This window comes from Microcaecilia unicolor, chromosome 5 (assembly GCF_901765095.1).
Source record: "Microcaecilia unicolor chromosome 5, aMicUni1.1, whole genome shotgun sequence".
Classification (NCBI taxonomy): domain Eukaryota; kingdom Metazoa; phylum Chordata; class Amphibia; order Gymnophiona; family Siphonopidae; genus Microcaecilia; species Microcaecilia unicolor.
Genome location: NC_044035.1, coordinates 167,265,962 through 167,292,108, shown reverse-complemented (window position 1 = coordinate 167,292,108; position 26,147 = coordinate 167,265,962). Strand labels below are relative to the sequence as shown.

The 26,147-nt window shown below is 47.4% G+C and overlaps 1 protein-coding gene across 4 annotated transcripts in view; it reads right to left on the bottom strand.

Annotated features, from left to right (window-relative positions):
* The window catches only part of DRC7 (dynein regulatory complex subunit 7), a 173,420-nt gene that overhangs the window by 21,464 nt on the left and 125,809 nt on the right, over positions 1-26,147 (bottom strand). For all 4 annotated transcript variants that reach the window (XM_030203566.1, XM_030203565.1, XM_030203564.1 and 1 more), the window contains 3 exons: positions 22,171-22,383; positions 14,181-14,291; positions 828-938 (listed from right to left, as the gene is read on the bottom strand). In XM_030203566.1, the coding sequence (XP_030059426.1) occupies positions 828-938; positions 14,181-14,291; positions 22,171-22,383 (435 nt within the window). The remainder of the gene's footprint in view (positions 1-827; positions 939-14,180; positions 14,292-22,170; positions 22,384-26,147) is intronic.

Sequence of the window (26,147 nt, the reverse complement as noted above, 5' to 3'; positions counted from 1 at the left end):
GACGACTTTCCTATGAAGAGAGGCTGAGAAGGCTAGGGCTTTTTAGCTTGGAGAAGAGACGGCTGAGGGGAGATATGATAGAAGTGTATAAAATAATGAGTGGAATGGATCGGGTGGATGTGAAGCGACTGTTCACAGCTATCCAAAAATACTAGGACTAGAGGGCATGAGTTGAAGCTACAGTGTGGTAAATTGAAAACGAATCGGAGAAAATTTTTCTTCACCCAACGTGTAATTAGACTCTGGAATTCGTTGCCGGAGAACGTGGTACGGGCGGTTAGCTTGACGGAGTTTAAAAAGGGGTTAGATAGATTCCTAAAGGACAAGTCCATAGACTGCTATTAAATGGACTTGGAAAAAATTCCGCATTTTTAGGTATAACTTGTCTGGAATGTTTTTACGTTTGGGGAGCGTGCCAGGTGCCCTTGACCTGGATTGGCCACTGTCGGTGACAGGATGCTGGGCTAGATGGACCTTTGGTCTTTCCCAGTATGGCACTACTTATGTACTTATGTACTTATAAGATAATTAAAGGTTATATAGTGCTAGTCTCTCAAAAAATAAAGAAACCAGAGAGCAGCAAAAACAAAAGAGCAGTGTAACCTAAACACCAAATTCCAAATGTAAAAAGCAGACCATGTAAATTAAAAATTATAAACCATAACAAACCATACAAGTGTAAATTCTCACACTTAAATTAGGCACATTACCGCTAATTGGTTTGTTTGCTAAGTAAATTGCTCATGTAAATTGGGTGCATGCTGAACTTTGTGCAAGCAATTTGTAGCACTATATATATAGAATTATGTTGTAAGCATCTTCCTTACCATTTCTTCCCGCTGCTTCTTGCTCTTCTCATTTCTCTCTGTGTCATAAATAGAGATGGTGAGCTCACTGGCCTCTTCCTCTTCAGCCCGGCGTCTCAGAATGTCCAGCACCTTCCAAACAAGAGAAATTGTGAGGTTTCTTCTCAAATAATAAATATGAAATAATGCATGCCCCTTGCTCTCTGCTAATGAGATATATGCATTCCCCCCATTTATTATCAGGTGTAAATAGTTCAGAGGTGTGGCGAAACAGGGGATTTTTAAGACTGTGAATATTTTCATGCAGTGCATTTCTCTTGTTTGGCCAGCAGATGGTGTCTGTTTTCTGTTTTAAAGGCTGTTGCAGAGATTACTTTTTTCTTTTTCAGTTTAAGCCCTGAGAGAAAGCAACTTACAGTGCCATTGGCCAGATACTTTCAAAGTTAATGCTGTGGGCTCTGACTGGCCCTAGAGTTCAAATCCAGCCAGAAGGTACTGGATTTTCACCAGTCTGGGAGTGTGGAGGGTAAAGATCTCTATACTGTGACTCTGTTCAAAAACCTGTGAGCAGTTTTATTCCTGTCTAGATAATTCTAATGTCGATCCTTCTTTCAGTTACTTGTTATTGCTTGTTGATTTCACCTGTTTTATATAATTGACTGTTCCATCTTCCTGATAAAAAACCTGTTAATTTATTACCTCTGTTGTCCTGGACTGACTAATAATCCTGGTGGTTTGTGTTTGGGACTGTTAGTGTTTTCTAGGAACTGTGGGACCCCTGGGATTGTGGCCCCAGTGTCTTTAGAAATCACCAGGGAAATAACTTATGGGTGGGAGACTCGCCCAGAGGTAAGTGGAATCTAGTCTGTGGGTTGCAGGGTTGGCTAGTGTAAAGGACGTGCACAGGTGCAGGCAAGCCTGAGCAGTGCTGGGGACAGACCCTCTAGGTGGTAGTAAGGTTAGCTCCAGCTGGGTGCTAGATGTTCCGTGACAAGAGGGTATTCTTCCCATGTGTGTGTGAAATGTCTCTTAGTCTGGTCTGAAGAAAGACAAATATTCGTTATAATTTATGAAGTCGCAACAACTGACAGACCCAATTAAAAAGTATCATTCTGCATGACACACATAATCAAATGGTTGCAAGCCAGTTAAATTCAATTATATGCAAAATTTAGGCAGCCCTTGTCACACTGCATGTTTCAAAAAATCTAAGGGGCCCTTTTACTAAAGTTTAGCATGTGCTAACAGAATTAATGCATGCTACATGCTACACCTCCTATTTTATGCCTATGGGCCATATGGCACTTAGTGTACAATAATGCCCATTAGCATATGCTAAAGCTTTAGTAAAAAGGCCCCTAAGTGAACAGAAGCTGACACTACCTACATGGTGCAAAGTTAAACTCAACATTTTCTGCAAATTTTAATGCATCATTACTGTTTATTTGCTAGGTTTTTTTTTTTCAGATTCAAAATAAGAAAACAGTTCTATAACCTAAGCCAGTGTTCTTGGCCCGAAACTCTGGAATGATCTACCCCCTTTTATCCAGTCTGAGTCTTCATTTAAGAAATATGTTACTATTGGGCTCATTTTCGAAAGAGAAGGACTCCCATCTTTCGACATAAATCCTTCTCCCAGAGTAGTCCAAATCAGTATAATCGAAAGCCGATTTTGGACGTCCCCAACTGCTTTCCGTCGCAGGGATGGCCAAAGTTCAAGGGGGCGTATCGGAGGCATAGCGAAGGCGGGACTTGGGCATGCCTAACACTTGGACATCCTCGACCCATAATCAAAAGAAACAAGGACGTCCCTAACCAACACTTGGATGACTTTACCTGGTCGTGTTTTTCTTACGACAAAGGCACAAAAAGGTGCCAGAAATGACCAGATGATCACCGGAGAGAAATAGAGGATGACCTCCCTTTACTCCCCCAGTGGTCACTAACCCCCTCCCACCCTCAAAAAATATCTTTAAAAATATTGATTGCCAGCCTCTATGCCAGCCTGAGATGTCATACTCAGCTCCATCACACCAGTATGCAGGTACCTGGAGCAGTTTTAGTGGGTGCAGTGCACTTCAGGCAGGCGGACCCAGGCCCATACCCTCCCCCCCCCCACCTGTTACATTTGTGGAGGAAACAGCGAGCCCTCCAAAACCCACCACAAACCCACTGTACCCACATCTAGGTTCCCCCCTTCACCCGTAAGGGCTATGGTAGTGGTGTACAGTTGTGGGTTTTGGGGGGCTCAGCACACAAGGTGAGGGAGCTATGTACCTGGGAGCAAATTATGAAGTCCACTGCAGTGCCCCCTAGGGTGCCCGGTTCGTGTCCTAGCATGTCAGGGGGACCAGTGCACTACAAATGCTGGCTCTTCCCACGACCAAATGGCTTGCATTTGGTCGTTTCTGAGATGGACGTCCTTGGTTTCGATTATCGCCAAAAATCAGAAACCACCAAATCTAGGGACGACCAAATTTCAGGATTTGGACGTCCCTGACCGTATTATCGAAACGAAAGATGGACGTCCATCTTGTTTCGAAAATACGGGTTTCCCCGCCCCTAGATCGGGAGGTTTTGCGAGGACGTCCTCATCAAAACTTGGACGTCCCTTTCGAAAATGCCCCTCCACGTTACTTCTATCTAATATAATAATTTGTACCGTCAACGTTCCATGGCTGGCTGGCTGTCTAGATTCATAACATCCTGACATCTGCAAGCCCCCAACATTCCATTCCCTCTCACTGTTCCGCCCTCACGTAAAGACGAAATGATGTCAGAGGGCAGAACAGTGAGAGGGAAGGGAACGCTGGAGGCGAGCTGACGTCAGGATGTTACGAATAGTGAATGATACATACCTGTAGCAGGTGTTCTCCGAGGACAGCAGGCTGATTGTTCTCACGACTGGGTGACGTCCGCGGCAGCCCCCACCAACCGGAAAAAAGCTTCGCGGGACGGTCGGCACGCAGGGCACGCCCACCGCGCATGCGCGGCCGTCTTCCCGCCCGTGCGCGACCGCTCCCGCCAGTTGAATGACTAGCAAAAGATGAAACACACAACTCCAAAGGGGAGGAGGGAGGGTAGGTGAGAACAATCAGCCTGCTGTCCTCGGAGAACACCTGCTACAGGTATGTATCATTCACTTTCTCCGAGGACAAGCAGGCTGCTTGTTCTCACGACTGGGGTATCCCTAGCTCTCAGGCTCACTCAAAACAAGAACCCAGGTCAATTGAACCTCGCAACGGCGAGGGAACAACAGAAATTGACCTACGAAGAACAACTAACTGAGAGTGCAGCCTGACCAGAATAAATTCGGGTCCTGGAGGGTGGAGTTGGATTTACACCCCAAACAGATTCTGCAGCACCGACTGCCCGAACCGACTGTCGCGTCGGGTATCCTGCTGGAGGCAGTAATGAGATGTGAATGTGTGGACAGATGACCACGTCGCAGCCTTGCAGATCTCTTCAATAGTGGCTGACTTCAAGTGGGCCACCGACGCTGCCATGGCTCTGACACTATGAGCCGTGACATGACCCTCAAGAGTCAGCCCAGCCTGGGCGTAAGTGAAGGAAATGCAATCTGCTAGCCAATTAGAGATGGTGCGTTTCCCGACAGCGACCCCTAGCCTATTAGGGTCGAAAGAAATAAACAATTGGGCGGACTGTCTGTTGGGCTGTGTCCGCTCCAAGTAGAAGGCCAATGCTCTCTTGCAGTCCAATGTGTGCAACTGACGTTCAGCAGGGCGGGTATGCGGCCTGGGGAAGAATGTTGGCAAGACAATTGACTGGTTAAGATGGAACTCCGACACCACCTTCAGCAGGAACTTTGGGTGGGTGCGGAGCACTACTCTGTTGTGATGAAATTTGGTATATGGAGCATGAGCTACCAGGGCTTGAAGCTCACTGACCCTACGAGCTGACGTAACTGCCACCAAGAAAATGACCTTCCAGGTCAAGTACTTCAGATGGCAGGTATTCAGTGGCTCAAAAGGAGGTTTCATCAGCTGGGTGAGGACGACGTTGAGATCCCATGACACCGTAGGAGGCTTGATAGGGGGCTTTGACAAAAGCAAACCTCTCATGAATCGAACTACTAAAGGCTCTCCAGAGATGGCTTTACCCTCTACACGATAATGGTAAGCACTAATCGCACTAAGGTGATTCCTTACTGAGTTGGTCTTGAGGCCAGACTCTGATAAGTGCAGAAGGTATTCAAGCAGGTTCTGTGCAGGGCAAGAACGAGGTTCTAGGGCCTTGCTCTCACACCACACGACAAACCTCCTCCACTTGAAAAAGTAACTCTTTTTAGTGGAATCCTTCCTAGAGGCAAGCAAGACCCGGGAGACACCCTCAGACAGACCCAACGCAGTGAAGTCTACACCCTCAACATCCAGGCCGTGAGAGCCAGAGACTGAAGGTTGGGGTGCAGCAACGCCCCGTCGTTCTGCGAAATGAGAGTCGGAAAACACTCCAATCTCCACGGTTCTTCTGAGGACAACTCCAGAAGAAGAGGGAACCAGATCTGACGGGGCCAAAAGGGCGCTATCAGAATCATGGTGCCGCGGTCTTGCTTGAGCTTCAGTAAGGTCTTCCCCACCAAAGGTATGGGAGGATAAGCATACAGGAGGCCGGTCCCCCAATGGAGGAGAAAAGCATCCGACGCTAGCCTGCCGTGTGCCTGAAGTCTGGAACAGAACAGAGGCAGCTTGTGGTTGGTCTGAGAGGCGAAAAGGTCCACCGAGGGGGTGCCCCACGCTCGGAAGATCTTGCGTACCACTCTGGCATGGAGCGACCACTCGTGCGGTTGCATGACTCTGCTCAGTCTGTCGGCCAGACTGTTGTTTACGCCTGCCAGGTACGTGGCTTGGAGGAGCATGCCGAACCGACACACCCAACGCCACATCCCGACGGCCTCCTGACACAGGGGGCGAGATCCGGTGCCCCCCTGCTTGTTGACGTAATACATTGCAACCTGATTGTCTGTCCGAATTTGGATAATTTGGCAGGACAGCCGATCTCTGAAAGCCTTCAGTGCGTTCCAGATCGCTCGGAGCTCCAGGAGGTTGATCTGCAGATCCTTTTCCTGGAGGGACCACAGGCCCTGGGTGTGAAGCCCATCGACATGGGCTCCCCACCCCAGGCGAGATGCATCCGTCGTCAGCACTTTTGTGGGCTGCGGAATTTGGAATGGACGTCCCAGGGTCAAATTGGTCCGGATGGTCCACCAGAGCAGTGAAGTGCGGCAACTGGTGGAGAGGCGGATGACATCTTCTAGATTCCCGGTGGCTTGGAACCACTGGGAAGCTAGGGTCCATTGAGCAGATCTCATGTGAAGACGAGCCATGGGAGTCACATGAACTGTGGAGGCCATATGACCCAGAAGTCTCAACATCTGCCGAGCTGTGATCTGCTGAGACGCTCTGGTCTGCGAAGCCAGGGCCAAGAGATTGGTGGCCCTCGCTTCGGGAAGGTAGGCCTGAGCCGTCTGGGTATTCAGCAGCGCTCCTATGAATTCCAGAGACTGAGTTGGCTGGAGATGGGACTTTGGGTAATTTATCACAAACCCCAGCAGCTCCAGAAGTTGAATAGTGCACTGCATGGACCGGAGGGCTCCTGCTTCCGAGGTGTTCTTGACCAGCCAATCGTCGAGATATGGGAACACGTGCACTCCCAGCTTGCGTAGGTAGGCCGCTACCACCACGAGGCACTTGGTAAACACTCGTGGGGCAGAGGCGAGCCCAAAGGGCAGCACACAATACTGAAAGTGCCGTGCGCCCAGGCGGAATCTGAGATACTGTCTGTGAGCTGGCAGTATCGGTATGTGAGTATATGCGTCCTTTAAATCCAGGGAACATAGCCAATCGTTTTTCTGAATCATTGGCAGAAGGGTGCCCAAGGAAAGCATCCTGAACTTTTCTTTGACCAGGAATTTGTTCAGGCCTCTCAGGTCTAGGATGGGACGCATCCCCCCTGTTTTCTTTTCCACAAGGAAGTACCTGGAATAGAATCCCTGCCCTTCCTGCCCGGGTGGTACGGGCTCGACCGCATTGGCGCTGAGAAGGGCGGAGAGTTCCTCTGCAAGTACCTGCTTGTGATGGGAGCTGAAAGACTGAGCTCCCGGAGGACAATTTGGAGGCAGGGAGGCCAAATTCAGGGCGTATCCGCACCGCACTATTTGGAGAACCCACTGGTCGGAGGTTATGAGAAGCCACCTTTGGTGAAAAATTTTTAACCTCCCTCCGACCGGCAGATCGTCCGGTACGGACACTTGTAGGGCGGCTATGTTCCCGTGGATCCAGTCAAAAGCCCGTCCCCGGCTTTTGCTGTGGAGGCGCAGGGGGCTGCTTAGGCGCACGCTGTTGACGAGAACGAGCGCGCTGGGGCTGTCCCTGTGCCTGACGAGGCCTTCGGGCCGGCTGGTTGTACCTACGCTTCGCGAAAGAATAGGGTGCAGCCTGCTGGGCCCGGGAAAAACGTCCACCTGTGGAGGTGGGTGCTGAAGGCGCCCGGTGGGAGAGCTTGTCGAGAGCGGTTTCCCGCTGATGCAGTTGGTCCACCATCTGCTCGACCTTCTCACCAAAAATGTTATTCCCCCGGCAAGGGACATCGGCCAGTCTCTGCTGGGTGCGGTTGTCCAGGTCAGAGGCACGCAGCCATGAGAGCCTGCGCATCACTATACCTTGGGCCGCAGCACGAGATGCCACATCACAGGTGTCATATATACCCCTGGACAGGAACTTTCTGCACGCCTTCAGCTGCCTGACCACCTCCTGATAAGGCCTGGACTGCTCCGGCGGGAGCTTCTCGACCAGGTCCGCCAGTTGTTGCACATTGGTCCGCATGTGAATGCTCATATAGAGCAGGTATGACTGGATGTGGGTCACGAGCATGGAGGATTGGTAGGCCTTCCTCCCAAACGAGTCCAGAGTGCGAGACTCCCGCCCCGGGGGCGCCGAGGCGGTATCCCTCGAACTCCGTGCCCTCTTGAGAGCAGAATCCACGACCGCCGAGTCATGGGGCAATTGTGGCCGCATTAGCTCTGGGTCAGAGTGGATCCTGTACTGGGACTCTGCTTTCTTGGGAATGGTGGGGTTAGTTAATGGTCGCACCCAGTTCCGAAGCAGCGTCTCCTTAAGGACATTGTGCAGCGGCACCGTGGAGGACTCTCTAGGTGGTGATGGATAGTCGAGGACCTCGAGCATCTCGGCCCTCGGCTCTTCCACAGAGACCACGGGAAAGGGAATGCTAATAGACATATCCCGCACAAAGGAGGCAAAGGAGAGACTCTCGGGAGGTGAGAGTTTCCTCTCCGGTGAAGGCGTGGGGTCCGAGGAAAGGCCCGTAGACTCCTCTGAGGAGAAATATCTAGGGTCCTCCTCTTCCCCCCACGAGTCCTCATCCTCGGTGTCGGACATAAGCTCATGTAGCTGAGTCCTGAACCGGGCCCGGCTCGACGTCGAGGCACCAGGGTCTCGGTGTCGTCGAGCGGTGGACTCCCGCGCCGGCAGGGACGGAGCTCCCTCCATCGACGTCGACGGGGACTCCACCTGCGTGGCGGTCGAGACCGGCACCGCAAGCGGCGGCGGTGTCGACGGCCCCGGCGCCGGGCTAGAGCTCGCCGGCGCCACAGTCATCGGCGCCGAGGGCGCAAGCACCCCCGGCGCCGGCACAGCCTGGCGCATCAGCCCTTCCAGGATCCCCGGAAGGATGGCTCTGAGGCACTTGTCCAGGCCCGCTGCCGGGAAAGGCGGTGGGGCCGGTAGGGGTGTCGGTGCCCGAATCTGGTGGGAGCCAGGAGACGGCACCGAGGTGCCGGGACCCTGTTGCGTCGGCACCTCTATCACCGACGGGGATCTCTCCTCTCGATGGAGACGCTTCGGTGTCGACTCCTCTCCGATGTGCATCGAGGGCGACCGGTGACGGCGCTTCTTATCCTTCTTCCGATGTCCGTCACCGGCGCCGGGAGGCATGGAGGAGGAGGATGACGATCCCCCTCGGTCTCGAGGAACCGGGTCAGACAGGGTTCGGTCCCGTGGGCCATGGGCTGAGGGAGTGACCGGGGCCGACTGCCCACGCGGCCTCTCACCTCTACCCTCACCGGAGGACCGGCGGGCCGACGGGACCTGTTCTCCTGGGGTCGATGCCATCGGTGCCGATGTCTCGGGCATCGATACCGGTACCGAAGGACCGGGCGTCGATACCGATGCCGTCGAGGTCGACGTCGAGGGGCCGGCGCAAGTTCCAAAAATACGGTCCCGTTGAACTTGCCTCGCAACCTGAGTCCGTTTCCGGAGACCGAGACACAGGGGACACGACTTGAAATTGTGCTCCGGCCCGAGGCACTGGAGGCACCAAGCGTGGGTGTCGGTCTGCGAGATGGGCCGGCCGCACCGACCACACTTTTTAAATCCACTCGGGACCTTCGAGGACATCGACGGAAAAATCGCGTCGGCGAAATTAAAGTCGTCGATGGTGGCGGAAATCACACCTCGAAAATGAAAAACGACCGTGCGGCCACCAGGCCGCAACGCAACGTCCCCGCTGGAAGCGAGGGAAAATGGGAGCGCGTGCTCCTTTTTTTTTTTTTTTTAAAGAAAAGAAAAGTGGAGCGCGCGGCAATTAAATAAATATAAAAGAGAATAAAAGAGGTTCGCGTAAACGCGACGGTTTTTCCGGGGCTGAAACAGAGAGAGCGGCACAGGCACGACTCTCTCCAGGTGCGGAAAAAAAGGAACTGGCGGGAGCGGTCGCGCACGGGCGGGAAGACGGCCGTGCATGCGCGGTGGGCGTGCCCTGCGTGCCGACCGTCCCGCGAAGCTTTTTTCCGGTTGGTGGGGGCTGCCGCGGACGTCACCCAGTCGTGAGAACAAGCAGCCTGCTTGTCCTCGGAGAAGCAAGCAAGACAAGTGAAGGCAACGGAACTTTCCGCTGGACATGGAGGGAAGGACAGAATCGAGGGACATCGAGGGGAGGGCAGGGCAGAGGAGAATAGACATGGATGGGATGGGAGGAGAGGAGAGGAGAGAATCACGGGACATGGATGGGAGGGCAGGGCAGAGGAGAATCACTGGACATGGAGGGGATGGGAGGCGAGGGGAGAATCGCTGTACACGGGAGGGAGGGCAGAGAATCACTGGACATGGAGGGGAGGCAAGGGCAGAGGACAATCGCTGGACATGGATGGGAGGCCTGGACAGAGGAGAATCGATGGATGGGATGGGAGGAGAGGAGAGAATTGCGGGACATGGATGGGATGGCAGGTAGAGGACAATCGCTGGACATGGAGGAGAGGCCAGAATCACAGGACACGGAGGGGAGGGCAGAGGAGAATCGCTGGACATGGAGGGGGAGGCCAGAATCTTGGGATATGGAGGGGAGGGCAGGGCAGAGGAGAATCGCTGGACAAGGAGGGGACACCAGAATCGCGGGACATGGAGGGGAGGGCAGGGCAGAGGAGAATCGCTGGACAAGGAGGGGACACCAGAATCGCGGGACACGAAGGGGAGGGCAGTGCAGAGGAGAATCGCTGGACATGGAGGGGAGGCCAGAATCGTGGGACACAGAGGGGATGGCAGGGCACAGGAGAATCGCTGCACATGGAGGGGAGGTCAGAATCGCGGGATACAGAGGGGATGGGAGGGCAGGGGAGAGAGGAGAAATCGCTTCGAGAGCCTTAAAAACATAATCACCATTACAAGATAGCCTTGTTAGCACCCGTTTCATTTTTTTGAGAAACAGCCCTTTTTTACTAGTGTTACTATGTTATGCACATTTCTGTCTCACTTAGGTGTTGACACTCATGCCAGCTCTATGGCAGGTGTAAGCACAAGGGCCAAAATTTTATTATTATTTAAAACTTATAACCTGCCATTTCCATTGATCATAGAAGGTTACAACAATACATACACAATCAGTTTAAGACAGATGTGGAGGCGTAGTTTCAAAGCACTTAGACTTACAAAGTTGCATAGTAGCCTCTGGAACTTTGAAGGTCTAAGTGCTTTGAAAATGAGCCCCATAGTAACATAATTACATAAAATCACAAAAAATAAAAACATTCAAAGAAATATACATATTTAAAATATAGAGCAACCAATTTAATCATGTTTAATATTCCACAGCAGTATTTTTATAATTTCCTATAAAACTGTTGGAATAAATGTGTTTTTAGATGTTTCTTGAAATCTGAAACATTAGATATTTGATGCAGACATAATGGGAGTGCATTCCATAACATTGGCTCAGTCACAGAAAAAAAAATCTGTTCCTGAGTCTCATGCAGTTGTGCATGCTGGTACTTTGGTACTTGCAGCTCTAAGAGGTGCACTGATAGCCGGTTACGCTAGTATTCTATATAAGGGAACCTAGGCACCTAGGTTCCTTTATAGAATAGGCTCCTATCACACACCCTGTGGGCACCTAATTGGAGGCATCCAGTTATTATTATTAGATCATTTATATACTGCCTTTCTGTGGTACAGCCACATTACAGGTACTTTCTCTGTTCCTAGTGGGCTCACAGTCTAAGGTTTTATACAGAATTGCCCATTACATGCGCTTTTTATTGCAACTCAGTATGAGTGTTCTTCTACTAGGAAGAATGGAGAGACAAGGATTATCATCTACAGAGCAATTTTATAGCAGGGCACTAAAATTACATGCCCTGAGAATGCCTGGTAGGAACCTGCTCTATAAAGAAACAGACCCTAACTGGGTATATATGGACTTAACATGTAGAGGTGAGCATTTACACAAGCCATAGAGTTGGTGCATTAGTGTCTAATTGCTACAGATACACAACTTACAATATTCCATAAGTTATTTGCGTATGTTTTAGCCCCACTCAAGCTCTGCCTATGTATACAACCCCTTTGCAAATACAGTGGGGGAAATAAGTATTTGATCCCTTGCTGATTTTGTAAGTTTGCCCACTGACAAAGACATGAGCAGCCCATAATTGAAGGGTAGGTTATTGGTAACAGTGAGAGATAGCACATCACAAATTAAATCCGGAAAATCACATTGTGGAAAGTATATGAATTTATTTGCATTCTGCAGAGGGAAATAAGTATTTGATCCCTCTGGCAAACAAGACCTAATACTTGGTGGCAAAACCCTTGTTGGCAAGCACAGCGGTCAGACGTCTTCTGTAGTTGATGATGAGGTTTGCACACATGTCAGGAGGAATTTTGGTCCACTCCTCTTTGCAGATCATCTCTAAATCATTAAGAGTTCTGGGCTGTCGCTTGGCAACTCGCAGCTTCAGCTCCCTCCATAAGTTTCAATGGGATTAAGGTCTGGTGACTGGCTAGGCCACTCCATGACCCTAATGTGCTTCTTCCTGAGCCACTCCTTTGTTGCCTTGGCTGTATGTTTTGGGTCATTGTCGTGCTGGAAGACCCAGCCACGACCCATTTTTAAGGCCCTGGCGGAGGGAAGGAGGTTGTCACTCAGAATTGTACGGTACATGGCCCCATCCATTCTCCCATTGATGCGGTGAAGTAGTCCTGTGCCCTTAGCAGAGAAACACCCCCAAAACATAACATTTCCACCTCCATGCTTGACAGTGGGGACGGTGTTCTTTGGGTCATAGGCAGCATTTCTCTTCCTCCAAACACGGCGAGTTGAGTTCATGCCAAAGAGCTCAATTTTTGTCTCATCTGACCACAGCACCTTCTCCCAATCACTCTCGGCATCATCCAGGTGTTCACTGGCAAACTTCAGACGGGCCGTCACATGTGCCTTCCGGAGCAGGGGGACCTTGCAGGCACTGCAGGATTGCAATCCGTTATGTCGTAATGTGTTACCAATGGTTTTCGTGGTGACAGTGGTCCCAGCTGCCTTGAGATCATTGACAAGTTCCCCCCTTGTAGTTGTAGGCTGATTTCTAACCTTCCTCATGATCAAGGATACCCCACGAGGTGAGATTTTGCGTGGAGCCCCAGATCTTTGTCGATTGACAGTCATTTTGTACTTCTTCCATTTTCTTACTATGGCACCAACAGTTGTCTCCTTCTCGCCCAGCGTCTTACTGATGGTTTTGTAGCCCATTCCAGCCTTGTGCAGGTGTATGATCTTGTCCCTGACATCCTTAGACAGCTCCTTGCTCTTGGCCATTTTGTAGAGGTTAGAGTCTGACTGATTCACTGAGTCTGTGGACAGGTGTCTTTCATACAGGTGACCATTGCCGACAGCTGTCTGTCATGCAGGTAACGAGTTGATTTGGAGCATCTACCTGGTCTGTAGGGGCCAGATCTCTTACTGGTTGGTGGGGGATCAAATACTTATTTCCCTCTGCAGAATGCAAATAAATTCATATACTTTCCACAATGTGATTTTCCGGATTTAATTTGTGATGTGCTATCTCTCACTGTTACCAATAACCTACCCTTCAATTATGGGCTGCTCATGTCTTTGTCAGTGGGCAAACTTACAAAATCAGCAAGGGATCAAATACTTATTTCCCCCACTGTATACACTATCCCCCATGTTTACTAAGCTGCACAGCAATGCCAACACAGCCCATTAGCGCACGGCTTAGTAAACAAAGGGGATGTAAGTTAAGCGGATATTTCCACAATAGCACTTAGGCAGAATTTTGGCATTTATGTTATGTATGTATGTCTACACATGTGTAAATGCCATTACTCTAAACATTAATTAATGTAATGGGCACATAAATGTTAGTACCTATGTTATAGAATTGCCCCTTAATGTCACAAGGAATGGACAACCTTCCCATTGCAACATGTATGAGGTGACCCATGTGGTCAGAGTACGGACAAATTTGTTGCCTGATATGTTGTAGTTGGGAACAGATAACTCATTTAGGGGCCCTTTTATAAAGTTGCGGTAAGCACTAGCATGTGTATACTGCAGCAAAAAAATGACTTACTGTGGGGCACGCTGAGGTGTCCACGGTAATGTGGGGCTGTGTGTGTGCTATTTTTTAGCGTTGAGAGTGGGTCTGGAGACAGAGAGTGGGCATGTTCTGCACTAATTGGTTAGTATGTGGGCATTGGCCACATGCTGATTAACACAGGTTTAGCACATGAATCTCTACCATCCACAAAATAGGTAATAGTAGCAGCTCACACGTTAATGGCCATGTGCTAATGGGAAAATTAGTGCGTGATGATTAATGTGAAAAATTGGAAAATCAGCCATTTTACCACAGTGGTATAAATGGCCTTAGCACGTGGGAATGACCCGCATAAGGCTACTTTTTACTGCTGTTTGGTGAAAGGGCTCCTTAACTTGGCAGCGAATGGGTGGCAATGTTTGATTGGCTAGAAACAGGAATCTTGTCTGATTTGGCAATCAACACTAACTGTCATGCTCTGAACTTTGCCAGCCCCACTGCACCCTACTTACCTCTGCCTCAGACTCCCGCACCCGATCTATGGTAAGCTGCTCTGCCTTTAACAGCCCCTTCAGCATCTCATACACAAAGAGCTGCTTCTTAAACTTTGGTACTGGCTCCACCTGATTACACAATAGGAACAAAGTAGTGTGTTCAGATACGTTTCAAGTCCAGAACACTGACAAAAAGGATAAATGTTATCACAGAGCCCAATAAAACTAGCAAGACTATTACAGGGCTTTTCTATCACAGTATCTTTCTGAAACAGGAGTTTTATTCTATTTAAGAACCAGATTTAATAAATGGAAAACAACAGAAGTAGAAAAAAGAAAAAACCTGCAGAACTATGCTGGCCGATATTCAGCCAGCAGTGGTCAGCAGTTTTTTGGCCAGCGGTGGCTTTATTCCCAGTAATCAATACTGGGCCATGTCTGGGCACCGGCACTGAATATCCAGGCATACGTGGCCAGCTAACACTTATACGGTTTACAATATTCAGCACTTAACTGCATAAGATGAATAGCATACAGATAGGGCAGCATTTTATGCAGCCCAATTTATGTGGTTACTTTAGATTGGATTGGATTTATTGATCTGATATACCACTTACTACAATTGTGTTAAAGCAGTGGCTAAGTGCTGAATATCACCACTTAACAGCATATGTGCCAACTCCACCCCTGGACTGCCCACAAACTAGCTTAATGGTTAGTGCAGTGGCCTGAGAACCAGGGGAACTGGGCTTGATGTCCACTACGGCTCCTTGTGATTCTGGGCAAGTCACTTAACCCTCCGTTGCCCCAGGTACAAAATAAGTACCTGGATATAACATATAAACAGAAAGGTGGTATATCAAATCCAATTCCCTTTCCCTTAGGTACTAACTTGAAAACCCATCTTTTTGTGAAGGCATATTTAATCATGTGACTGCAGTATATTGTCAGCTAGAGTTGGCACTGGTATTTTGTAATAATTATACTTTGTTGTTGTTTATATGTTTGTTTTACTCTGATTATGTATGTTTTACAGTGACCCCCCTCCTAGGTTATAGGCGGGCTATAAGTTAGTAAAATTAAATAAATAAACTGAACTAAATGTGACTATTCAGCATTTAAATCACTTTGAATATTGAGTGGATGACATTTTTCCTTTTATGCCAAATTAAACATGTGCACAAACATTCCACCATCAATAATGTAATGAAGCTGAGCTGTGTTTCTGCATTGCTAAATGTGCCACATCAGGATTCTGTCTGTGTGTAGATTTTGAGTTTTGTTACAGAATATACTATTGGAAACTGAAGGCACTTATGTAATCAATGGCAATGCCAACAGCATAAGTACATTTGCCTCTTCACATTTCTGATAGCGTTTCCAGCTTCTCTTATTTCCTGGTATTTTTGCCTGCCCTCCTATATCTGAGTCATCTTGTAACGTATGAAGGCTAACCTCCTTCCCTTCCCTTTTCAGCTACTATGTTCGAGAACCAGAGCGTCCTTCTTTTCCTCTTACATTTATGTAATTTTATAACCAGTGCTTTTTTTGTAGAAAAAAAGGTGCCAGTACTCATTATGGGCGGGGTCACCACATATGGATCCACCCCTATGATAGCCACACCCCTTATACCAGCCATGGCGCATATAAACAGACATCACTGAAAATATTAGACTAGTATAGGAGAAAAAAGTGATTTTTTTTCTCTATAAATAATTTCTGGAAGCTGTTACAGCTCCAGTATACCCAGTGCAAAATAAGACAGCAGATGTAAATTCTCAAATTGGACATATTTCAAACACTAAAATTAAAATAAAATGATTTTTTTCTACCTTTGTTTTTCTGGTGACTTTGTTTTTCTATCCATATTGGTCCCAGTCTCTGATTCTGCTGCTCTCTATCTGTTCCCTTAACTCCGTTTCCAGGGCTTCCTTTCCATTTATTTCTTTACTTTCCTCCTTTCTTATTCATTTCTTGCCATACATCCATAAATAAAAGCTGGGTCCTCCTACTACTACGTGGAATTGACTGGAGGAGGTATAACGTGGATCCAGCTTTGGCTATTTTCTCCATCCATGTGCAGTTTTTGTCCTCTCTTCCCTTTCCCTCATCTCCATCCATGTGCATCTTCTTCTTTTTTCTTTCCTCCCTTCCATCCATATCCAGCACTTCTCTTCCCCTCCATCCATGTCCAGCATTTCTCCTCTCTTCCCTCCCCTGTATCCATATAAAGCAATAATTCTCTCTCCCCTCTCCTCCATCCAAGTCCAGCAATTCTCCTCTCTCCCCTCCCCTGTATCCATATAAAGCAATAATTCTCTCTCCCCTCTCCTCCATCCAAGTCCAGCATTTCTCCTCTCTCCCCGCCAACCCCTCCATCCATCCATGTCCAGCAATTCTCCTCTATCTCCTGCTCTCCTCTCCATCCATTTCCAGCATTTCTCCTCTCTTCCCTGCCCTCTGAACCATGTGCATCCCCTTCCTCTCTTCCCCGCCCTCCATCCATGTCCAGCATGTCTCCTCTCTCCCCTGCCCTCCCCTCCCATGCCCAGTGATTCTCCTCTGTTCCCATGTCCTCCCCTGCCATCCATGTCCAGTGATTCTCCTCTCTTCCCTGCCATCCCCTTCCATCCATGTCCAGCGAATCTCTCTTCCCTGACCTCCCCTCCCATCCATGTTCAGTATGTCTCCTCCTTCCCCTGCCCTCCCCTCCCATTCATGTCCAGCGATTCTTCTCTGCCCCCTGTCCTCCCCTGCCATCCATGTCCAGCAATTATTCCCTGCCCCCTGTCCTCCCCTGCCATTCATGTCCAGCGATTCTCCTCTCTCTCCTGCCCTCCCCTCTCATCCATGTCCAACAATTCTCCTCTCTCCCCTCCCCGTCCAGCAATTCTCTCTTCCCTGCTCTCTCCTCCCATCCATGTCGAGCAATTCTCTCTTCCCTGCCCTCTCCTCCCATCCATGTCCAGCAATTCTTTCTTCCCTGCCCTCTCCTCCCATCCATGTCCAGCAATTCTCTCTTCCCTGCCCTCCCCTCCCATCCATGTCCAGCGATTTTCCTCTCTCCCTTCCATGTCCAGCAATTCGCTCATCCCTGCCCTCCCCTCACATGATGTCCAGCGATTCTCCTCTCTCCCCTGCCCTCCCATCGTTGTCCAACGATTCTCCTCTCTCCCATGTCCAGTGATTCTTCTTCCCCCAGCCCGTCCTCCTTCTCCACTGCCTGCCAGCAAAGCGATAGAAAGGCTGCCAGCGTCGGACTCAGCAGTGCGAACGGTACAGCGATTGAGGCTGGCAGCGTCGGAGCTTCCCTCTGCGACTCCCGCCTATGTGGAAACAGGAAGTTGAAACAACATAGGCGGGACTTGCAGATCGCTGCCTGCACCGTTCGCACTGCCGAGTCCTACGTAGTAGTAAGTAGGGAAGCAAGAGGAAGGGTGCAGGACTCGCCCGGGGGGGGGGGGGGGGGGAGAGAAAAAAGGTGCTGGTACGCTGTTCCACTGCGTACCGGCACAAAAAAGCACTGTTTATAACATACTAGGAAAAAAGGCCCATTTCTGACACAAATGAAACGGGCACTAGCAAGGTTTTCCTCGGAGTGTGTGTGTTTATAGAGTGTGTGTGAGAGTGAGTGTGTGATAGAGACAGAGTGAATGTGTGAGTGTGTGTGACAGAGAGAGTAAGATTCTGGGTCCCCTCACCCCTCCCTCCAAGTTTCTTGGTCCCCTCACCCCCTCCCTCCCTCCCTCCCTCAGAGTTTCATGGTCCACCCCTCCCTCCCTCAGAGTTTCAGGGTCCACCCCTTCCTCCATCACAGTTCAAGGGTCCACCCCTTCCTCCCTCCGTCCGAGTTTCAGGGTCCACCCCTCCCTCCGTCCGAGTTTCAGGGTCCCTCCCTCCGTCCGAGTTTCAGGGTCCACCCCTCCTCCCTCTCTCTGATTTTCAGGGTCCCTCCCTCCCTCCCTTCCTCCGAGTTTCAGTGTCCATCCACCAACCCACGCAGTTCCATTGTCCACCCACCCTCCCTCCCTCCCTACCACAGTGCTTATCCCATCCACCAGCAAAGTCCTGGCCTGACCCACAGCCAGCAGGAGCTCCCTCAAACTGTGTAACTCACACACATTGAGAGGCAACGGCGGTGCTGACGCAGCCACGGGCACTGAGAAGGATAAATTTCTCCTTCCGGTCTTCTGTCCGCGTATGTAGGTGTTTGTTATTTCCATGCCGACACACCACCTTTCTTGTTTGCCAATTTGTTTGCTCTGTGCCTCTTCTCTCAGCCGCCAAAAACAAACGAACGTCTACCGCCGCAACGCTTGACACAGAGAGGGTAGGCGGTGTGCAGGGGTGCTTACAACTATCTAGTTGGTTGGTTGCCTTGCCTCTCACTGTTCCGCCCTCGACGTCATCACGTTTTGACGTGAGGGCGGGACAGAGAGAGATGGTTACCGAGCGACGAACCTTACGATCCTTATGAACCCTTCACCAGTGAAGCCACGGAGTCAGCTTCAGAACGTTGAAGGTGTCTTTTATTATAGTAGAGATAGACTTGTCGCCTTTAAGATAGCTCCTTTCAGTTTCTCCCATTGCTGTTCTACTTCCTTCAGCTGTTCCCATCCAACTCTTCCCTGAGAAATTCTCCCATCTCAGCAAAGTTAGTTCTTTTGAAATCTAGGACTTTCAGTCTCGAATATGCCCTTTCCTACTTTGTCTTAATATTGAACTGCACCATTCTGGGGCCAGGCTGCTGGCATTGGCATTTAAAAATGAGATAGTGTAGCTTTTAGACTAGAACCTGGGAGAAGGCCGACAGTCATTCAAAAACGCATGGTTCAGAACAAGGTATCTTTCAAAGATATTGCCAAAACAGGGAAGGTAGGGTATCCCGATAGCGACGTTGCAAAAGAGACCATAGTAGATCAGGAGGCATATTTTCAAAACACTTAGACTTACAAAGTTCTATAGTAACCTATGGAACTTTGTAAGTCTAAATGTTTTGAAAACGAGCTTCTATGTGTCCTTAAATAAAAATCAGACAAAAGATTATAAATTAACACTGTCTAGTACTGAGCAAGCTATAAATAGGCACAACATAGTTTGAAATGTCTATATGCGAATGCCAAACGCCTAAGAAAAAAGATGGGAGAGTTAGAATATATTGCACTAAACGAAAAATTAGATATAATAGGCATCTCTGAGACCTGGTGGAAGGAGGATAACCAGTGGTACACTGTCATACCGGGGTACAAATTATATCATAGTGATAGGGTGGATCGAATTGGTGGAGGGGTAGCATTGTATAATAACAAGAGCCTTGAATCAAATAGATTGAAAATTCTGCAGGAAACAAAAAACATCTTGGAATCACTATGGATTGAAATTCCAGTTGAGCAAGGGGTGACTTTAATTAGCTTTTAGATCTAAATTTATGTATTTGGATAAACAATATTCTTTAAAGGGAGCTGATGGGATAACTCAGAGGAGTCTGAATCCCCCCCCCCCCCCAAAAAAAAAAAAAAAAAAAAAACCTCTCATGGCTAAATTTATTTCTGCAAGAATCCTGCACTAGGTGACACCTTTTTATTGTGTATATACCTGAAGGAACTCGGGTTGCAAGCCTTGAATTGATGCTGCAGTGTGGTATGGCACTTAGGATCACTTGGCCAATGCCTGGGCTGCTTATGCTTTTATAAACAAACAGCAGAATTAAGCTGCAGTTGTGCTGGCAGGAGTTTTCTCCTACAGGAGTACTTGACCTTAGCAGTGGGCTGATGTTACCTAGTCCTGGGGGACTTCACTTTTTGGCATGAACACTGGTATAGAGATTTATGGCTTCTGAACTGCAGCATTGGGCTAGAATTTTGCCATACCCTGTGTTTAAGTTTATTCATGTATATTCTGCCTATAACTAAACAGAGTACAGATTAACACATATAAAAGTATGAATGAGCACAAATCAATACATTAAACATAAAACATCAACTACACATAACATGAAAACATACCCATTACTTTCCCATACATAATCTTCACAGTCCCACCTAAATAGATCCCACCCTTCTCTAAATCATCCATTATACATATATAATCATCAACCTTTTCCTGAAGTAACTTCTTGATGTTTTTTTAAAGTGATGCACATTGGGAAGAATAATCCAAATCATAATTACTTGATGCTAGGGTCTACCTTAGGAGTCAGCACCCAAGAAAAAGATCTAGGTGTCATTGTAGGCAATATGCTGAAATCTTCTGCCCAGTCTGCGGCAGTGGCCAAAAAAGCAAACAGGATGCTTGGAATTATTAGGAAATGGATGGGTAAGACCAAGAATATTATAATGCCTCTGTATCGCTCCATGGTGCGACCTCACCTTGAATACTGCGTTCAATTCTGGTCTTCATATCTCAAAAAAGATATAGTAGAATTAGAAAAAGTTTAAAGAAGGGCGATCAAATTGATTAAGGGGATGGAACTCCTCTCACATGAGGAAAGGCTTTAAAGGTTAGGACTCATCAACTTGGAAAAGAGATGGCTCAGGGGGGGGGATATGATAGAGGTCTACAAAATCCTGAGTGGTATAAAATAGGGAAACGTAAACTGATTTTTTACTCTTTCAATAAGTGCAAAGTCTAGGGGACACTTCAAGGAAGTTACATGGTACTACTTTTAAAATGAACAGGAGAAAAGAGTTTTTCCACACAATGAATAGTTAAGCTCTGGAACTCGTTGCCAGAGAATGTAGTATCAGCGGTTAGCATATCTGGATTTAAAAAAAGGTTTGGACAAGTTCCTGGATGAAAAGTCCAGTCTGCTATTGAGATAGACATGGGGAAAGTCACTGCTTGTCCCTGGGATCAGCAGCATGAATCTTGCTACTATTTGGGATTCTGTCAGGTACTTGTGACCTAAATTGGCCATTGTTGGAAGCAGGATACTGGGCTAGATGGACCATTAATCTGACCCAGTACAGCTATTCTTATAAGTACTTCTATTATACAATTCCTCTAACTTATTTGATCAGATTTTAAGGCTGCTCCTGAGCTAGCTGGAGAGCTGTATCAGTAGAGTACAACAGTGCCTTGCTGGTAAAGGTAATGGATAAAGTCAACATTTGACCAGAAGTGTGGACATGAGCACGAACACGAACTTTACTCTACCACAACTTCACTCTGTATTTGTTCATACCGATATTGGCGATCTCCTCTACGGTACTATGTAAGCCAAATTGAGCCTACAAATAGGTGGGAAAATGTGGGATACAAGTGTTACAAATAAATAAATAGCTTGTTATTAAAACTACTGAGCATTTTAAGGCTGCACAGTGCCTTTAAGGAGTTTCTCTGTCTCCATGCACTGGTCAACGGACATAATTCACAGGTTCTAGAGTGGTCTGGTAGGACTTAAGGAAATAAAATTGTCAGGTAGGACATAATTTCTCCTTTGTTGACTCTTATTTCTAGATATAGAAGTGAACAACACAGCAATCACAATTTTTTTTCTGGAGATCTTACCCAACATACCCAGGGCCAGAGTATGTATTTAGTTTGAGGCTCTGGCAGAAATCTCCCATCTGGACCTCTGTATCTTTTCTCTTTGACTCTCACTACCTTATTTCTCTGTATGCTCATCTCTGCAGCTCATGTCTTACCATAATTGTTTATGCTTATCTATTTTTATGCCATTCTATCACCATATCCCAGACCACCAATAGGAAACCTTCAATCAGGAATCAAAGGTTTTCATTTTCTTGTTGGAGAGACCATCTCCCTTATCCCAACCAAACCCCTCTTCTCAGTATGGGAGCTTCTATGGCAATTTCTAGTTTTCTTTGTAAAATATAAAGGAGGCTGCTAATGCAGCATTGAGCAGTTATCACACCATTGTCTGTAAGCCTTCAGACTACAGTGGCCAGATGTTATGGAGTATTTATATATGCTTATAAAAATATTAATTCTTTTAATTAAATAATCTCTTGCTTTCTGCACCCAGCGTGCAAGCTCTTCCCATTACCAAGTATGCAACGCTCATGTCAGGTGTCAGCACCATCGGGGTCCCCTTCTCTGTGCTGGGTGGCTTTAGGAACTCCCATTTGGACGCTATAATGCGATCATCTTCATGGTGATAAATCAGCTGGATTCGTTCATCCACGATCAGAAAGTTTCGTTCTGCTACATCGTCGTAAACTGGCTTTGCCCGGTCCCTATGGTAACGCTCTGTGATTTTCTGGCAGAAGAAAGAGACAAAATGGAGAATAGTACCTAATTGTTTCCATGCGGATCTGAAAAGAAGGCATAACTATAGGAGGGACATGGGCAAGTCAGGGGTGTTCACTTAAATGTGCAAAGTGTTATAGAATTTGGGGGATCCACGCCCAACTTATGTGCCTGGATTTACACTTGGTTTCAATGGGTGTAAATGCTTGCGCCCGAAGTTGGGCGAGGATTCTGGTGCTAGACGCTATTCCATATGGAGGCCCATCCCAGAGCACCCTTTATTGAATACTGTTCAGCACTGATTTCGGCACCATATACTGAATCCAGCACATGGTGTGCTGGTTTAAACTATACATACATGCCAAAATAAACATAGGTCCATTTTTTTTTATTCAGGATCTATATGATCCCTAAACTGAAGTACTAGAAAATCACTGAGCAATTTTTAGATTGGTCCCATCAAGCCTATCACAACTTAAAATAATCTCATTTCTCCAGAAGCAACAGGGGATATGAGCACTGTCCTTTCTTTGAAGTTTTACCATCATTGTATTTGAAATTCTCTAAAAGTCTCCTCTCATGTTTGCTGAACTTTTGGAAACAGAAATTTCTCAGAAGTTCTCTGGAAAGGAAACTCTAAAACAAGGAGTTATGATATGAAGTTCAAATGGGTTAACTCAGAAGAACATTAAATATTTTTTCAAAGAAAGTCTGAATGAAGTAGGCTGTTTGGTATTATATGCAAAACAGGAAAATTAGATAGCCCTTGTTATCTTTAGCTCTTCTCATATTCTCTGTTTCTAGGTCACCACTTTATATCACATGAATTGAACTGAAATCTGACTGGTTGAGTCAGTCAGGTAATTTGTGACACTTGCTAACAAGAAGGCTCCCAAATAAGGATGGGAACTGAAGAGCAGCTGGATAGGTTTTATTTAATTCTTATTCTATAAGTACTGTTATATTCATAGATCATATTTATTTATTCTGTAAATACTCATATTTTTGTATTTGGTGCGCATTCTTTTCTATTAGCATTCTTGTAGGGGTTCCAATTACTTTCCATTGTCTAAGTATTCCCCTATGTGCCCCTGAAGATGAAATCTTATCTATTTCTTCTAAAGTTTGGAGTGGAGGAGTAGGTTGATAGTCAGATCAGCAGGCTATGAAACAGAGAGGCCATGGTTCAAAATCTCACTGCCATCTCTTGGGACCTTGGGCAAGTCCTCTAACCCTCCACTGCTTCAAGTACAAACTTAGGGGCCCTTTTAATAAAGCTTAGCGCACACTAACGGAATTATCGCATAATAAATGTGAAGAAGCCATAGGTATAAAATGGGCTTAACATTTAGTGAGCGTGAAGCTTTAGTAAAGGGCCTCTTAGATTGTAAACCCTCTGGGGATAGGGAAATACCTATGTAACTCAGTTTGAACTACTGTTGGAAAGACATGAGCTAAATAGTACATAAATAACATAGGAACAGCTAATACTTAACTGGTTTAATCCAAGAACAGCAGGCAAAAATTCTCAGAAGTGGATAACGTCAATCACGGAGCCCGGTGCCGACACTGTCAAGTATACTGTCACTTTAAATCTTTGAGGCAGTGTCCCCACCACGCGAGTGCCTTCCTGCCCAGTGATCAAGCGTGGGACCAGTAGTACAGTACTACAACTATGAAGACAACTCCAAGGGGAGGCAGGAAGGATGTGAGAATATATGCCTGCTGTCCCTGGAGAACAACTATTACAGGTAAGTAACTTAGCTTTTTACAAGGACAAGCAGGCATAATATTCTCACATGTGGGACTCACTAGCCAAGCTCACAACATAAATAAATGTTGTAAATAAGCAGAGAGAGAGCCTGGTTCAAAAAAAGGGCCGGAGGGTGGCGTTGACTTTCAAATAGTAAAAAGATTCTGCAGGACTGCTTGTCCAAACTGGCTATCCCATCTTGAATGTTGCTTCAGATAGTAGTGAGCAGTAAAGGTGTGGATAGAAGCAGGGCTGGTCTTAGGCAGGGGCGACAGGGGCGGTTGCACAGGGCCCCGCGCTCCTGGAGGCCCCACATCTCTGGCACATCTGTCCTCCTGTCTCGGAACACCTCCCTGCTCTGTACCTTAATGTGCATCCACATTTCAGTAGAGAGCTTTAGGCAGCAGCAGCGGTTCATATCTTGTCAGCTGCCGAGCCCAGAGCCTCCTCGCTGCTGTGTCCTTCCCCTTTTTGATGTCACTTCCTGCTTCCACAAGGGCGGGATACAGCAGCAAGGAGGCTCTGGGCTCATCAGCTGACGGGATATGAACATCCCTGCCACTGTCTGACGCTCTCTACTGAAATGTGGTGGGTGCACATCAAGGTACAGGATGAGGTGGGGGTTCTGAAGCTCCTTTTAAACTCTGATAAATTATGGCTTATGGTGACAAGACGCAGGCGGGGGTGCAGGCGGGAGGCAGGGGTGGGGGTGGGGCGGGCGGGCGCAAGTGGGGGGCCCCACTGGACTGGTCTGCACAGGGCCCCGCAATTGCTAAGACCGGCACTGGCTAGAAGAACACTTTGCTGCCTTGCAAATTTCTTCAATGGAGGCAGAGCTAGTAAATTATGGAATTCAATACCTGAACAAATACATACCCTTTCAGGAAATATTTACAGTTCCATAAAGGATTAAAAACCTATCTCTTTGGAAAATATTTAGATAAATAATATAGTTGAGTTTTTCTGAACCTTGATTTTGTATTATTATCTTATTGTAACCCGCTTAGATTCTTTATTGATGAAAGCTGGATATAAATCTGGAGAACAGAATAGAAATGGGCCACTGAAGCCGCCGTGGCTCTTACATTGTGAACAATGACACGGCCTTGAAGAGCCCACCCAGCCTCAGCATACGTGTAGGAGATACAGTCAGCCAGATGGGAATCATTAATCTGTTAAAGTTATAGGACACAAAAAGCTGAGAGGACTTCCTACAAGGTTTTGTACGTTGTACATAGTATGTGAGAGCACGTTTGCGGTCTAGGGTATACAATGCTGCTTCTCCAGGATTAGAGTGTAACTTAGGGAAAAAGACAGGAAGCACAATAGACTGATTAAGATGACACCGATACCACCTTGGGGTGGGTCCAAAGTACTACGCTGTCGTGATAGAACCTGGTGTAAGGTGGGTCTGCCACAAGGGCTTGAAGCTCTATGACTCTCCTGGCAGACATAAGAGCTATTAAAAACAGTACTTTATAAATGAGGAACTTCAGAGAACAGGAATGAAGTGGTTCAGATGGAAGTCTCATGAGAGCTATCAGGATGACACTGAGATCCCATGCCACTGGAGGTAGCTTGATAGGAGGTTTGGTATGAAATAAGCTTTTCCATAGCGTCCCCCAGATCAATCCAGAGACTTGTGGGTTATGTCCCTCCACTAGCAGGTTAGATAGAGGGAACACCGAAGTTCGGCCACAAGAGGGCATGTGCAGCCATCTTACCTTCAGTATACGATACCAAAGCAGTAAGAAATCATTTGAACCATAGTTCACTTTCCTGCCTCTCAAAAAAAGCAAATAATCTGAAGGAAAACCCTCCAGCTGCTTCACAGTAACAACTGTTTTCCAAGAACTTGTTGAATCCAAACTTCCAGACCAACAGAAGAACGCGAACCTAAACCACATAAACTATACCAAACTCTGCCATATATACCTCATACAGAATCAGCTAATGCGCACCCCAGGGAGGGCCTCTGGATTGATCTGAGGAACTAATGGAAAGAAAATGATCAGGTAAGA